Source organism: Rattus norvegicus, chromosome 3, assembly GCF_036323735.1.
Source record: "Rattus norvegicus strain BN/NHsdMcwi chromosome 3, GRCr8, whole genome shotgun sequence".
Classification (NCBI taxonomy): Eukaryota; Metazoa; Chordata; class Mammalia; order Rodentia; family Muridae; genus Rattus; species Rattus norvegicus.
Window position 1 is genome coordinate 79,141,876 of NC_086021.1, and position 17,029 is coordinate 79,158,904.

General features: G+C 36.3%; 1 protein-coding gene across 9 annotated transcripts in view; it reads right to left on the reverse strand.

The window, feature by feature from the left end:
• Atf2 (activating transcription factor 2) overlaps nt 1-17,029 on the reverse strand; it is a 77,083-nt gene that overhangs the window by 16,062 nt on the left and 43,992 nt on the right. For 5 of the 9 annotated variants that reach the window (XM_063284626.1, XM_063284625.1, XM_063284627.1 and 2 more), the window contains 3 exons: nt 13,326-13,504; nt 12,542-12,656; nt 9,658-9,744 (listed from right to left, as the gene is read on the reverse strand). In XM_063284626.1, coding sequence (XP_063140696.1) covers nt 9,658-9,744; nt 12,542-12,656; nt 13,326-13,504 — 381 coding nt within the window. The remainder of the gene's footprint in view (nt 1-9,657; nt 9,745-12,541; nt 12,657-13,325; nt 13,505-17,029) is intronic. The other 4 variants (XM_063284629.1, XM_039105916.2, XM_063284630.1 and 1 more) reach the window with 1 other exon arrangement.

Genomic DNA, 17,029 nt, shown 5'->3' on the forward strand with positions numbered 1-17,029 from the left:
TACATGTCTATTCTACCACTGAGTGCCACTTTAGCTTCTACATTTTTCTGAAGAAATTTAAGGTATGTATCTGGAGAAAAAGCGTTATTTATACACATGTGGACCTGTTTGTGTGTAAGAGTCAGGTAGTTGATCTAGTGCTTTACAAACTTGCTAGATGTAAATTTAACTATGGATGTTAAATGTTAAATAGATCACTGGTAACTATTACTCACTGCTCTCTGAGGAGCCAAGCATAGTTGCTCAAGAAAAGCTTTTCAAAAAAGTTCCTAGATAATTCAATTATCCTTCAATTATTCCAACTAGTACAACTTATAAAATTCTACAAAAATCCAAAATTTAGCAATTTCATCATTATATATGGTCCATAATCCAAAAAAAGAAACAAAAACAAAACAAAACAAAAAACCAGATACATAAAAATGTCACCAGAATTCACCTGAGATCATTATATATGTATTTTACTAGGCTTTCCTCTTTAATTGGATACCAGTCCCACTTTTACAGATTAGATAACCAACCATCATTTAACTCAAGTTCATATAGCCAGTAAGGTAGTTAGGTCTCAACAGACCTCAGATACTGTGTTATATGCATTATCCTTAGTATTATTAGAAAACACAGAGAACAGAAAATATCACCTGAGACTACATAGTTTAATTATTCAAATAAAAAAACACTGGGGACTGAGAATAACAACCATTAACACTGACAACTGCTTAACCACATCACCCAAATCATGTGTGTTTCTTTCTCTTTTCTGGCTGATTTTATTTATGAACGACAAAAGCACAATATTTGCAAGGTTCTAGCATCTTCACTTGTCACTTCACTTAATACACAATATATTAAGTCCTATACAACAAAGACACAAATTTAGATTTAACTCTCTCAAACTACAACCTAAATCATTAACCTTTTAAATCTTAAATATCTTAATTTAGAAAATTAGTGATAATGTACTTGTAGGAATTGAAGTAAAAAATTTAATATGAAAAACTAGCTGACCTACAAAGGAATTTCTTAAATGATTGTTTCCTTATTTCTTTTCTATTAAAAGAATTATGTTTACTTTGTGTGTATGCACATGCACATGCACATCATGGGAGCACAGGCGAAGGTCAGAAGACAGCTTGTGGGAGTTGGTTCTCTCCTTCCAGTAAGTGAGGCCTTGGCTTCCAACTCAAGTGGTCAGGTTTAGTATCCGGTGCCTTTATCTACTGAGCTGCCTCATTAGCAGGTTTCCCTATTTTTTAAAAAAAAGCTACAGAGGTCTGCAGGTTCTCAGCATAGGGGCAAAGAATTGGGAGAGTTTAGTTTATACTCTGAAGCACTGGTGTGACCTAACAGTCTGTACATAAATGATGTCCAAACCATGAATCTAGATGTGATTACTGGTCCCCCTCCCTCTTTTAAGCAAATTGAAATAACATTAATAACAATTACACAAAAATAAAACTAGTAGCAGACAGGATAATGTTGAACGGATGGATTAAAACAAATCAGAAGACTAACCAAGGGGTTGGGGATTTAGCTCAGTGGTAGAGCTCTTGCCTAGCAAGCCCAAGGCCCTGGGTTCAGTCCCCAGCTCCGGAAAAAAAAAAAAAAAAGAAGACTAACCAAACCAGCAACTGACAGAACGGGAACACTTAGGAAAATGCTCAAGAACAGAAGGCAGAAAGATAAAACCTGGAAAACAGCATTGTAGGTGACAGCACATAAACACCACAGAGAAGACTATGGGGAGATGGTCAATCTTCAGATTTATGCCTTGCAACATGAGAACAAATGTTACACATCAAAACAGAAACAAGGGGTTGGGGATTTAGCTCAGTGGTAGAGCGCTTGCCTAGCAAGCGCAAGGCCCTGGGTTCGGTCCCCAGCTCCGAAAAAAAGAAAAGGGAAAAAAAAAAAAAGAAAAAAAGAAGAAAAAAAGAAAAAGAAAAAAACAGAAACAAAAATACCTCATCTATGCTGGGGCTTCATTTCGGAATATAAAATGTATAATGTATTCAGAGGTTGAGCTTAGTGGATTTTGTGTTGGCAAAACACTTTTAAGTCCGTAGGTAGAAAACATCATAGAATTTAAGAGCATTTAAAGTTTTATAGTGAAGAGCTTAACTCAGAATTAATGAAATACAGTAACTACACATAGGGGAGTCTGAAGTACATAAACATCACTCTCTTGAATAATCTTTAGTAGGGCAAGTTACTGCCATCTAGAGCACTTACAGCAGCATCAGTATTCATTCATTATCCTCTCCTGACTGCCCTAGGGTATACGGTACTCATCCAGTGAGGAAGCACTAATGTTTGCTCCATGCTGTTACATTGATTACAATGGATCTGACTTATAAAGTGTGCCATTGGGTATAAACTACAAGAAAGAGATTTAAGGGTTAATTAACATTGTTCTGAATTGCCGATTTTTAAAATTACACAAAAGTACATGTAAAAGCTCAAAAAAAAAAAAAAGATTAAGCAACGTGATGAAAGTAGTCAGTAAACTTTTATACCAACTGATAAAGGATATCTAAAATTTGTTCATATTCTTTTTTTTGATATTTTAAAGGCCAAATACCTTTGCTAAAAGAATTAATGCAAATCTAAATACAATGGACATAGACCTCTGGGATGGGCAGAGATAGAGAAATCAATCACCGCGTTAAAAGTAAAGAGACTTCCTGAAGACTGAAGTTTCTTCTCAAAGTCATTGAATGAGTTAGGGTAGAGATAAAAGGAAAAATTTTGTTGACTGGCAATTCAGTATTTTAAACAAGAGTTTTGCAAAAATAAGCGTTTTAGCCATGTATTAAGTATTCTAAGTACATCTTCAATCAATTAAGTTTTGTATATTGCTAAGTCCATAGTAAGATAAACATTTCTCTCAAGAGAGAAGCCTGATATAAGTAAATAAAAAGTGAGAATCTAGAGAAATAAAGCTCACTTAAACTTTAAAGATTTATCTCCAACATGTGCAACAAAGCCAGGACATAGTTTTAATTTTAAGGTAAAGGTATTCACTGTTTCAAAGAATAAAACATATTTCTAAGAAGCAAACAAATGTGTTTATGTTTCCAGTTAATTTTTCATGATATAAATTTCAATTGCTATACTTTAATGTTTTTCTTAGCGACAGATTAGACCAATTAAAGAGCGAATAGCTTGTTGCACTGACCCACCCGTCTTACACGCATTCTTCAGAGGTGTTTGCTTAAAACATGTTATTTATGTTCTATGTTTACGCAGCACTTGAAAATAAATGTTATCACATCTGTCAGAACTCGGTAGGAACCAACTACTCCATCATAGTTCAAAGAAAAAGATAATGTGCTCTAGGAGCAATTTACGAACAAGTCGAATCCATATTTCACAAATGCCATAGAAGCTCATCAGAGTGATAACCCTCCTTCTCCTGGGTGTTATCCTACCATCTGCTGCTGTATTACTTATCTTTATTTTGCAACTAATTAACAGCATAATCTTCTAAATTCAGCAAGTTAATTATCATTATTGTAGTCTTTGCAGTATCATCAGTCCTCATGAAGTCTTGTCTTCCTACCCCTAGAGAACACATGAAAATGAAGTCGGTAGGGAGAGGGTCTGTTTCTTTAGTGTGGGCTCATTAGGTGTTTGCTGATTAGCTCGGCATGCAGACAGGTCAGAAGAATTCTGCTGAACATGAGGTTCCATGCAGGGCCCAGCTAAGTTTATGTAGGTTTCTGAACATTTGCCAAGATGCCCTCTGTCAGCTTTTAGTAGAAACCCCCTGCAGAAAAACCACTGGCTACCCACTGTGTGCAAAGATATTTCTTGGTTTGTCACACAAGTCTTAAAAGAAGTCACTCTGGAGGAACTCACTTTACTAAACCTGAACAGAACTCTAAAGTGATTAACGTCTTACTCCAAGGAGTGTTTTTTTTCCTTTTTAAGTTATAAACATTCTGAAAAATTAAATTTATTTAAAAATATTAAAAAGAGTATCTATGGTTTATGGAGGTAATGACAAATCTCTTAAGCCTAAATGACATGAGACCTAGTGTAATTTTGTAGAATTCATAGATTCTGAGAATTCTCTAGTGTTAAGAAGTATTAGATAAACTTAGACATTTGTGAGGATCTACTTATTTCTGTATCACAGTTTTAGTTTTCTAGAGGATCAGAATTCAGTTCCCAGCACCTACATAGTTGGCTCACAATGGTCTGTAACTCCAGTTCCAGAGATTCTCATATCCTTTTCTTGACTCTTTGGGTACTGCACATATGTGGACGTATACACGCAGGCAAAACACCTATATGCACAACATATAAGTAAGTCTTAAAAAAAAAAAGGTGTTAAAAGAGTTGAATGCAAGTATTACTACCAAAAACAAAAACAAACAAACAAACAACAACAACAACAAAAAACCCAAAACAAAATCCAACTACAGCAGTGAAAAGGAAGTAGAATTTAAGAGTAGAGTTACAGATTAGAGTTACAGATAGGTAAAGAGTCAGGATTATTTAAAGCAATACATAGATCTAGGCATGTGAGCTGGAACTCATATATTTGAAAAGCATAAATGTGAAGTTCTACCTCTGAATGTAGGAAATTATTTGACAATTAAGATGCTTCTGTATACTGGGATAGGAACACGATGGCAACCTTCTTCAGATGGAATGATAGAACTGTTTGTTAAGTCTTTTCAACTCCAAGAAGCATACTAAAGTGGACACTGAAATTTATGCTTTAAAAACATTACATTTATTTATTGTCTTTGTGTGCACATATGCATGTGTGGAGGTCAGAGCTGCTCTGTCTTACTATGCAGGTAGACCTCAGGGATCAAACTGAGGGTATCAGGTTTGAAGGCAAGCACTTCCTTATTGAGTCAACTCACTGGCCTCTCTGGTCCTTGAAAAGTTAGTTTCAGAAGGGCTTGGTGGTGCACACCTTTAATCCTAGCACTTGTGAGGCAGAAGCAGGAGGATCTCTGAGTTCGAGGCCAACCTGGTCTACAGAGTGAGTTCCAGGACAGCCAAGGCTACACAGAAACATCTTGAAAACAAACCCTAGGCTAAGGGTTTATCTGTCTTGTTGATTTTTCTCAATGAACCAGCTCCTGGTTTTGTTGATTTTTTTGTATAGTTCTTTTTGTTTCTACTTGGTTGATTTCAGCTCTGAGTTTGATTATTTCCTGCTATCTACTCTTCATGGGTGTATCTGCTTTTTGTTCTAGAGCTTTCAGTTATGCTGTCAAGCTGTCAGTGTATGCCCTCTCCAGTTTATTTTTGGAGGCACTCAGAGCTGAGTTTTCTTCCTAGGACTGTTTTCATTGTAGTCCATAAGTTTGTGTATGTTGTGCCTTCATTTTCATTAAATTCTAAAAACTCTTTAATTTCTTTCTTTATTTCTTCCTTGACCAAGTTGTCATTGAGTGAGCCTTGTTCAGCTTCCATATGTATGTGGGCTTTCTGTTGTTTTTGTTGTTATTGAAAACCATGGTGATCTGATAGAATGCATGGCATTATTTCAATCTCCTGTTTTGTGACCAATTATATGGTCAGTTTTAGAGAAGGTACCATGAGGTGTTGAGAAGAAGGTATATTCTTTTGTTTTAGGATGAACTGTTCTATAAATATCTGTTAAATCCATTTGGTTCATAACTTCTGTTAGTTTCACTGTGTCTCTGTTTAGAGGGCACAGAGAGTGTATCCGAATTGACAAGATCAGAAATGTAAAGGAAGATATAACAGAAACTGAGGAAATAAAAACAAACAAACAAACAAACAAACAAACCAACCAACCATCAGATCCTACCACAAAAGCCTATACTCAACAAAACTGGGAAATCTGGAAGAAATATACAATTTTCTAGACAGATACCAGGTACCAAAGTTGAGTCAGGATCAGAGAAACCATCTAAACAACCCCATAACTCCTGAAGAAATAGAAGCAGTTACTTAAAGTCTCCCAACCAAAAAAAGTCCAGGACCAGATGGGTTTAGTGCAGAATTCTATCAGACCTTCAAAGAAGACTTAATACTTTTCAAACTATTCCACAAAATAGAAACAGAAGTAATACTACCCAATTCATTCTTTGAAGCCACAATTACTCTTATACCTAAACCACACAAAAACCTTACAAAGAAAGAGAACTTCAGACCAATTTCCCTCATGAACACTAATGGAAAAATACTCAATAAAATTCTCTCAAACGAAATCCAACAACACATTAAAACAATAATTCACCATAATCAAGTAGGCTTCATCCCAGGGATGCAAGGATGGTTCAATATACGGAAATCCATCAATGTAATATACTATCTAAACAAACTCAAGGGAAAAAACCACATGACCATCTCATTAGATGCTGAGAACCTATTTGACAAAATTCAACACTCCTTCATGATAAAAATCTTGAAACAAACAAACCAGGAATTCAAGGCCCATACCTAAACATAGTAAAAGCAATATACAGCAAACCACTAGCCAGTATCAGACAAAATGGAGAGAAACTTGAAGCAATCCCACTAAAATCAGGGACAAGGCTGCCCACACTCTCCCCACCTATTCAATACAGTACTTGAAGTCCTAGCCAGAGCAATTAGACAACAAAGAGGTAAAACGGATACAAATTGGAAAGAAAGTCAAAATATCACTATTTGCAGATGATATGAAAGTATACTTAAGTGACCCCAAAAATTTCATCAGAGAACTCCAACAGTTCATATGCAACTTCAACTAAGTGGCTGGATATAAAATTAACTCAAACAAATCTTCCTCTACTCAAAGGATAAACAGGCTGAGAAAGAAATTAGAGAAATGACACCCTTCACAATAGTCACAAATAATATAAGATACCTTGGTGTGACTTTAACCAAGCAAGTGAAAGATCTGTATGACAAGAATTTCAAGTCTCTGAAGAAAGAAAACAAAGAAGATCTCAGAAAATGGAAAGATCTCCCATGCTCATGGATTGGCACAAATATACTAAAAATGGCCATCTTGTAAAAACAATCTATAGATTCAATGTAATCCTCATAAAAAATTACAACTCAATTCTCCATAGAGTTAGAAAGAACAATTTGCAAACTCATTAGGAATAACAAAAAACCCAGGATAGTGAAAACTATTCTCAACAATAAAAAAACTTCTGGGGAAATCACCATCCCTGACCCCAAGCTGTATTACCGAGCAATAGTGATAAAAACTGCATGGTATTGGTACAGAGACAGGCTGCTAGATCAATAGAATAGAATTGAAGACCTAGGAATGAACCCACACACCTACGGTCACTTGATCTTTGACAAATGAACTAAAACCATCCGATCGAAAAAGGATAGCATTTTCAATAATTGGTGCTGGTTCAACTGGCGCTGGGCATATAGAAGAATGCACATTGACCCATTCTTAATTCCTTGTACAAAGCTCAAGTCCAAGTGGACCTCCACATAAAACCAGATACACTGAAACTAATAAAAGAGAAAATGGGGAAGAGCCTTGAACACATCGGGACATGTGACCCCAAAAATTCCATCTGGAATTTCTGGAACAGAAATTTCTGGAACAGAACCCCAATGGCTTATGCTCTAAGACCAAGAAATGATAAATGAGACCTCATAAAATTGCAAAGCTTCTGTAAGGCAAAGGACCCTGTCAATAAGACAAAACAGCAATGTCTTAGTCAAGGTTTCTATTCCTGCACAAACATCATGACTAAGAAGCAAGCTGGGGAGGAAAGGGTTTATTCAGCTTACACTTCCACATTGCTGTTCATCACCAAAGGAAGTCAAGACTGGAACTCAAGCAAGTCAGGAAGCAGGAGCTGATGCAGAGGCCATGGAGGGATGTCTTTTACTGGCTTGTTTCCCCTGGCTTGTTCAGCTTGCTTTCTTTTTTTTTTTTTTTTTTTTTTTTTTTGTTCTTTTTTTCGGAGCTGGGGACCGAACCCAGGGCCTTGCGCTTCCTAGGCAAGCGCTCTACCACTGAGCTAAATCCCCAACCCTCAGCTTGCTTTTTTATATACCACCAGCTCAGGGACAGCACCACCCACAATGGGCTGGGTCCTCCCACACTGACCACTAGTTGAGAAAATGGGTTACAGGTCTCATGAAGGCATTTCCACAACTGAGGCTCCTTTCTCTGTGATAACTCCAGTTTGTGTCAAATTGACACACAAAACTAGACAGTACAAGCAACCAAAGGATTGGGGAAAGATCTTTACCAATCTACATATGACAGAAGGCTAATACCTAATATATACAAAGAACTCAAGAAGTTAGACTTCAGATAATCAAATAAACCTATTTAAAAATGGGGTACAGAGCTAAACAAAGAATTCTCAATCTAGGAATACTGAATGGTTGAGAAGCACCTAAAGAAATGTTCAACATCCTTAGTCATCAAGGAAATCCAAATCCAAACAACCCTGAGATTCCTCTTTAGAACAGTCAGAATGGCTAAAATTAAAAATTCAGTTAAGAGATGCTGGCGAGGATGTGGAGAAATAAGAACATTTCTCCATTGTTGGTGGGATTGCAAGCTGATACAATCATTCTGGAAATCAGTTTGGTGGTTCCTCAGAAAATTCGACATAATACTGCCTGAGGACCCAGCTATACTACTCCTGGGCATACACCCAAAAGATATTCTAACTTAAAACCATGACACATGCTCCCCCATGTTCATAGCAGCCTTATTTATAATAGCCAGAGCTGCAAAGAATCCAGATGTCCCTCAACAGAAGAATGAACACAGAAAATGTGGTACATTTACACAATGAAGTACTACTCAGCTATTAAAAAGAGCAACTACATGAAATTTTTAGGCAAATGGAACTAGAAAATATCATCCTGATTGAGGTAGCCCAAAAGAATACACATGGTATGCACTCACTGATAAGTGGATATTAGCCCAAAAGTTTGGAATACCTAAGAAAAAATTCACAGATCATATGAAGCTCAAGGAGAAGGAAGACCAAAATGTGGAGAACAAAATATTCATGGGAGGAAATATAGGGACAAAGAGTGGAGTAGGGTCTGAAGACAAGGTCATCTGGAGACTGCCCCACCTGGGGATCAATCCCATATGCTGCCACCAAACCCAGACACTATTGCTGATGCCAAGAAGTGCATGCTGACAGGAGCCTGATATGGGTGTCTCCTGAGAGGCTCTGCCAGAGCCCTACTGATATAGATGAGGATGCTTGCAGCTAATCATTGGACTGAGCACGTGGACTGTAATGGAGAAGCTAGAGAAAGGATTGAAAGAGCAGAAGAGGTTTGCAACCCCATAGGAAGAACAACAATAACTACCATGCAGACCCCACCAGAGCTCCCAAGGACTAAACCACCAACTAATGAGCACACATGGAAGGACCCATGGCTCCAGCTGCATTTGTAGCAGAGGATGGCATTGTCAGACATCAATGGGAGGAGTTTACGGCATAGTCCAAACCAGACAGATCACAAGCAACAGAACCTAGAATTTTATTTTCAGCTTACCCTTTATATTTAAAGTATCATCAGCCAGTCACTACACTACATGGAAGCTTTTCTTTTCCAAAATTTCTATTTTACATAGTGCAATACGGATCACAACTTTATAAAATGCAGACCTTAATAAGAACAAAATAAGAAAAATCAATAAATGTTCAATAAAATAAATTTGATTACCATTTTTGCTTCTGACTGGACCGGTTGAGGAGAGGAAGGGCCTGGGATTCCTGGAACACTAGGCACCATGGTGACTGGCCGAACAAGCTGTGAAAAAGATATTTAAAATAACTTTGATGCAGTATTTATGAAACAAGATGTACATTTTTTACTACATACGACTATAGTTTGTACTTTGGGATTTAGAAAATTACAAACTTTAACTGTAGCTGATTATATGTTTGCACTGAATTCTGATGAAATCTATAACCTGATTTATCTTTGAAAGTTATCAATTTCTCTGACATAATAATCTCCATGTTTTCGCCTATCTCAGAGGATTGTACTCTTCCTCCCAATCTATTTGCCAGGATCAAACCCCAGGTCTGTGAGTATGAGTCGACTACTCCATTATGAAGCTCTAGCACTACTCACTTCTGTTTTCTGAGGTCTGATTTCATGGCTTTGGACCCGTCCTGTAGCCCAGGTTAGCTTTCTGTCTCCGCTCTTCTCACAGGCCTGTGTCAGTTAGCCTGGCTTTAGCTGTTCCTTCTCATAAACCCATAATATTCAAAGTTACTGGTATAAAAATGTGTATATTATCTATTACATTCTAATTTTACATGTAAAAGGACTATCAAGACGTGACAAAAATTAATTTCAACATAAACTGCAATTTATTAAGTACATAAATTTTCTAAAATGTCTGTGCATTACTGTATTAATGTAATAACACAGATGGTGGTTCCCCTGACAACTTCTCAGATAATACTTTAAGAGGGTTTGCCCCGTCCCCTTTTCTCATTAGCAGTTGTTATGTGAACAGGGTTAATCTCTTTTTTCATTGCAAACTGCTTTCAATACAGACACATTTAAAAGGATAACCATTTTATCTCAAATACAAAGCAAGAATGTTTCCTGTTTGAAAAATATCTTCAAAAAAGAGAAAGCCAACCTTTACCTGAATCTTCACTAAGACTTTTAAGTAATGAAATTTGAATAACAAGGTTCTCTTTAAAAAAAGATGAAATATTTGGAAATACCTCAATCAATGATAATTTGGTTAGATTACTTAAAAATCCCAGCCCTCATGTGGCAGAGGCAGGTGAGTTCCAGGACAGCTTGGTCTACATATTTCCAGACCAGCCAGTGCTATATAGTGGGATGCTGCTTCAAAATTGGAAGGAAGAAAGGAAGGAAGATAGGAAAGGCAGGTTGGAAAGGCTTTTAAATAAACTTAATATGCTATTAATATTGCATATCCAAACCACAAATTTTAGAATGTTGCTACAAGTAGGCTTTAAAAATATTTATCCATGTAATAACAGAATAAAAGTTTTACATTTGTTTACTTTGTGTACATATATATATTCCCACACACATGTCATGGCACACATATGGAGGTCAGAGGACAATTGCTGGCGTTGGTTCTCTCCTTCCACCATGTGGGACATAGAGATTGGAACAAAGGTTGTCAAACTTGGTGGCAAGTGTCTTTATCCACTGAGACATCTCACCAATCCCAGAAAAACAAAAACAACAAAAAACCCAACTATATTCATTATATGAATGACTAAGACTTATTCTTTTTTTAAAAAAAGATTTATTTACTTTTTCATGTATGTGGGTGGGTACATTTACTGCTGTCTTCAGACACAGCAGAAGAGGGCATCGGATCCAGTTACAGATGTTTGTGAGCCACAATGTAGTTGCTGGGAATTGAACTCAGGACCTCTGGAAGAGCAGTCAGTGCTCTTAACCACTGAGCCATCTCTCCAGCTCTTAAAGTATTCTTTATGGGAAATTATTAAGAAAGTCTCAAACATGCTGTATCATAAATGATTTGGGGAAAATGAAAATAGTATGCTTTGGACAACTCTGCTAGATATCTAAAAGTGCTTTTCAGAATGAAAATGTTAAATGTTGAAGAATAATTTGAAAGTATGAATAATACTATTTTGTAAAAAATGATATGAAAAAGAAAATTTTCATCACTTCAAATACTGTGCTTTTAAATAATTGTTTTTTTCAATTATGTGTACGTGTGTTTCTCTATGTGTGGGCATATGCACTGTATGCAGGTGCTCATGGAGGCCCAAGTTGTCAGATCCTCTATAGCAGGAGCAAGTCAGTTGTGAGCCATTTAAAATGGGTGCTGGGAACTGAACTCATGTCCTTTACAAGAACAGTACAAGCTCTTAACCACACATCTCCAACAATATGTTTTTAAATGTTCACTGGACAACTCAATATAGTTAATCACCTTTTCTTTTTTTTTCCAAAATTTGTTTATTTAGCGAGTTTCTTATAAAACTTCTTTTGGATTTTTCTTACAACAAAGTAGCCCAGGCTGGCCAAAAATTTATTATTTAGCAGAGGCTAAGTATGAACTTCTGATCCTATCTCTGCCTATTGACTATTGGGATTACTGTCATGTGTCATCAGGCCTAGATATTAATGTTTAGACCTTAACATGCTTGGGCCATCAAAGAAATTCAATAAACTTCATGTAACCACAAAGGACAAGTGTGTTTTTTTCTAAAGAACATGTATAACTATAAACACCATAGCTATTTGACAAGTGTTCAAATACAAATACCTTAAAATAAAAATTAGAAATATTTGAATTTCACAAATCTAGTCAAATCGAAGTGAGGTGAATCAAAAAATAGTACAAAAAGAAAACAGAAAACAAGTGTGGGCAGGGAGGTAGAGAAATGTTTTCTATCCAATTATGTTTGCCTAGACTCTCATAGTATCGATAAATAAATATTACTCCCCGTTAATAAGCATTTTGATAAATTCCATTTAGTAAGCCAATCAAGCAGTTCAAGTATATTTTCTGGATATTTTACCAAGACCAATTTTGACACAAAGACTTAAATGGTCTAACTTTCCAACTTACTGGGACTGCAGCTGGAACATGCACATTAGAACTTGTAATTGATGCAGGAATAGCAACGGGCATGGTTTGTCCATTAGGAAGATGTAATAGAAGAGGAAATGGGCCTGGTACAGGACTAAGAAAAACAAAACAAGGGAAAAATGTAAAGATCTATACCAACCACCTCTGTAAAATAACAGTCTTTTCCCTCCTATTACTTAAAAATAAGTTTTCTAACCTTCAAAAGGCAAATTCCAAAACTTAGATATTTTTAATTGCATCTTAAATGCATAATCTATGTATGAGTGTTTAAAAAAAGCCTTGGGAGAAGTCATGGATTTCCAATTTGTGAAACGAGAACATTTCTTATCAGAAAGGTCTTTGGAGTTACTTTTAAGAACTGAGACAAATGTCATCTTGAAATGAGTAACTTTGTTTTGTGTCAAACGGCATAAAAATAAGACCATCTTAAACTTATAGTCTATGTTCACTGTTTTAGCTAAGATTTAGATATTTATTGTCCAATGTGTCAGATATTACTTTTTAAAAAATATTAAAGTTTTCAAAACCCAAAACAGGCAGATGGTGCTCTTGTGCGCGTGCGTTCTCTCTCTCTCTTGCGCTCTCTCTCTCTCTCTTGCGCTTTCTCTCTTGCCCTCTCTCTCTCTCGCGCTCTCTCTCTCTCTCTCATACACACACACATATGCACAATTTAATTCACGTAATTAAATATCCTAGGGAAAAACCATAGTAAGAGAAACCCTAACACCTCCCGTGCAGTCAGTGGCTGACTGGAATCACTTACACAATTGGCCTGTTAGAGGATGGTGCCTGGGTGATTACAGTACTTGAGGTTGGTGAAGGTACTGCTTGTTGAATAATTACACTTGAGTCAGAACTTGTGAGCAGCACATTGGGAACCTGTAATGATGCTGGACGAACGATAGCTGATGTGGGCTGTGCAGTTTGTGCCAATGGTATTTCCTATTTAATTTTAAGATAAATAAAGGGCGGTATTTAAAAACGCAAGTTAATTCATGTACCTCAGTGAACAGAATGTAACACATTTCTGAAAGCAACCACGTAATGCCTCTACAAGTAAATTAATATCTAATGTTAATAGAAAATATCTAAGCAGTTCTAAAGTTCAAATACCATTCTAAAAATTTAAAAAAAAACATGTTTTGTTCAATATGTCTTTTTATCACTCTAAAATAAATTAGGCTGGGCTACTTAGCAATGTTTTTGTGAGAATTTTAGTAAGAAATACAAATACAATTTACTCTGGGTAATTAAAAAACAAAACTTGGAAGGGGATTTTCCTTTCCTATTTGTTTATTATATTGCAAAGTCAAGAAACTGATCCAGCAAGGTAGTGCTATGACAAACAATTTGGTGTTTAGAAATGTGTCAAGATGTGGTGGTAACACACACCTTTGATCCCAGGGAGGCAGAGGTAGGTGGATGTCTTGAGTTTGAGGCCAGCCTGGTCTATAGAGCAAGTTCCAGGACAGCCAGAGCTAAACAGAGAAACCCTGTCTCAAAAACCAAACCAAACAAAGGGACATGTTTTAAGACATTTAAACTAAAAAAAAAAAAAAACAAAACAGTCTGCTGATCTCAGGTAGTTTTTCATTTGGTAACAATAATTTTCTAGTATTAAAAGACCAAGTAACACTGATACGTGAGTATATAAAATTAGTAGGTACAACTTCCCAAACTAAAGAGAAATAGAATTTATGAATCAGCCAGGATGAGTCTTAAAATATTTCCTAGTTTTACAGATTACAAAAGAGATGAGGGCTTTACTCAGAACTCCTTAACTATTCTGTCCCTTTGAATTGTCCTTTATATAGCTACTATCAGTTGGAGCCTTATTAAGATACTTCCAAGGAGAAATTGGTAGCATTGTAACTACGGTTTTCAGCACATCTAAAAGCTTCCAACTCAACAATTGGAGAGCAGAGTGACAATGAGTAAAACCATTACAGAAACTTCTATCAAAGTAGACATTAATCGTTCAACGATAATGTAGTAAGTCAAATGATTTAGCAGAGGGAAAGGTAGAGCTTTAATAGTGAAGGAATAAAACCTTGCCAAAAAAAAAAAAAATCTGATCTGATATGAAAGAATCAAGAGGAGGACAGGCTGTAGAGAAGGAAGTAATGCTAGGCAGGAAAAACCTTAAGAGTATTTGATCAATACAGAGAGCATGAAATGAGGATGGAGGGATAGACAGTCAAAACTCAATGAGGTTTTCCCTAATGAATAAATATACATTGTCGTTGTCGTCAAGAGCAAATTACTAAAAGACTTTCAGTAGAGAGAAGAATGACTCAAATTTTTAAGTTCGCAGGTTTGAAACAAAGTTTAGCCTGGTATGGTTGGCATGAAGTTATACAGTCCCAGCAACTTGGGAACTGTCACAAGAGTATTAATAATATGAAACTACCTTGGAAAACATAAAGAAACTGTGTTTTAGAAGAAAAATAAAGGGATGAGGAACCTTCAGTAGTCTGGAGTACATGTTTGGGGTTCTCGATTCCACTCTCAGCACTGCAGTAGGAAAGGGAAGTAGGGTAGCACTGGTACAAGTGAAAGATGACAACTAGGACAATGACACTGAACAGAGGAGGTTTGAACCTTATTCAAAACATGCTTGGTAAATGAATACACTAAGATCGGCTACTGGTTTCAAAGACAGGTAGAAAACATAAAATTAAAGTGACACCTAAATGTTTTGCTTAAATAAGTAGATAGATGCAGATTTCCCTTTCTTTTTTGTGGGAAAGTGCAGAAAGGGTATTGGGAGTGAGGGGTAGGCCTTGCTACACAGCCCATAAAGTTTTAGTAGCATAGGCTAGCCTTGAATTTCCAATACTCCTGACACTACCTTCCTAGTGCAGGAATTACAAGGACATACTACCATGTATAGGTGGAGGAAAATTTCTCAGAGAAAAATGAGGTCAGAACTAAGAACTCTGTTTCAGAAATACTCAGATGTTCCCTAGACAAAGCTAAGGAGATGCCAACAGAGAAACAGTGTTCAGCAATCAGGAGAGATACCTTGACTATTAGAAATTTGGAATTACCAATATATAGTTTCTAAAATTACAAGTCTTGATGGAATTCCCTAAAAAGAAAATGAGAACAGAGGAGGTCCTGAACTGATTTTCTCAGCGCAGTGAAACTATGAACTACCTAAAAGGAACTAACGACTAAGGAATGCAGAAGCAGCACCCCTAGAAGATGATACACAAGCCACAAAGAATGAAAACTGGAAAATATAAAGGGAAAGGAATGCTCTGCAGGGAAATAAGACTGTTCTCAGGATCCTTAATAACTATAATAAATGTGGAAATGACCATATGTTAAGAAAGAAGAGAGTAATTAAATATACCAAGATAATAATGAAGAATAACCATAAAAACTGTGATTTGGGGATATCTAATGCTTAGCTTCCAAGAATTCTAAGTTAGGGGTTGAGAATATAGCTCAGTGGTTGGGTACCCGCTAGAATTTCAATTCTCAGTACTGGGGGAGGAGTAGTATAGAATAAGGATATAAATAACGTATTAATATTGTATTCCTATACAATCTATTTGTGATTCACAATGAATGTTATTAGGCAAAAAGTTAAAAAAATGAGGAACTTTATTAAAGTTATAGTAATCCAGGTTAATCTGCTATTGAAAGAATTAAAAAGATATTTAGTGTAGTCTACATATGTTTGTATAGCCTACAGTATAAAGTGATGTCTCAGGTTTTCACATTCACTTTATACTATTTCACTTAATCCAGCAGTGTAAATTCCACTCTCTCTCTCTGGTGTATACGTGTATGTCTGTGATATGAGTATACCTGTATGTGTACATGTTTGTGTGTGGGGATGCAGGCATGAACACATAAAGGCCAGAGGACAACCTTTGGGTGTGACTTCACCTTTGTATCTTGTTTGACACAAAATTTCTTTGCCACTGTGTAAGCTAGGGTCAGGTCTATGAGTTTCTGGAGATTTTCCTACCTCCTCCTCTTATCTCTCCTTAAGGGTATGAAGGGTCTACAGGCACTAGTGCTACTGCATCTGGTTCTTATGTGGGTTCTGGGAAATCGAAACTCAAGTTGTCAGGCTTATGAAGCAATTTTTACTTACTGAACCATCCTCCCAGTCTGCATTTTCAATTGTGCCTTCTCTATGTTTAAATACCAGTATGCTGTAACTACCTACATGGTCCATATAGTAGTATCAAGTAGTACAGTATAATCTGGGAATGACAGCCTGTAATATACTAAGTTACATTAGGCTATACTGTCTACATTTGTGTAGACATACTCTGCTTTGGAAAGAATGATGAGACTGCTTACTGAAACTACCTTACCTTTTTTTTTAGAAGCTATATCCCTGTCAGGGGTAAATGACTATATTCTCATGACAGAAATCTATTCATGTTATGATTTTATAAGAATATTTAAAAAGGACACTGTCACTGTCTTTTTATGTGTAGACAA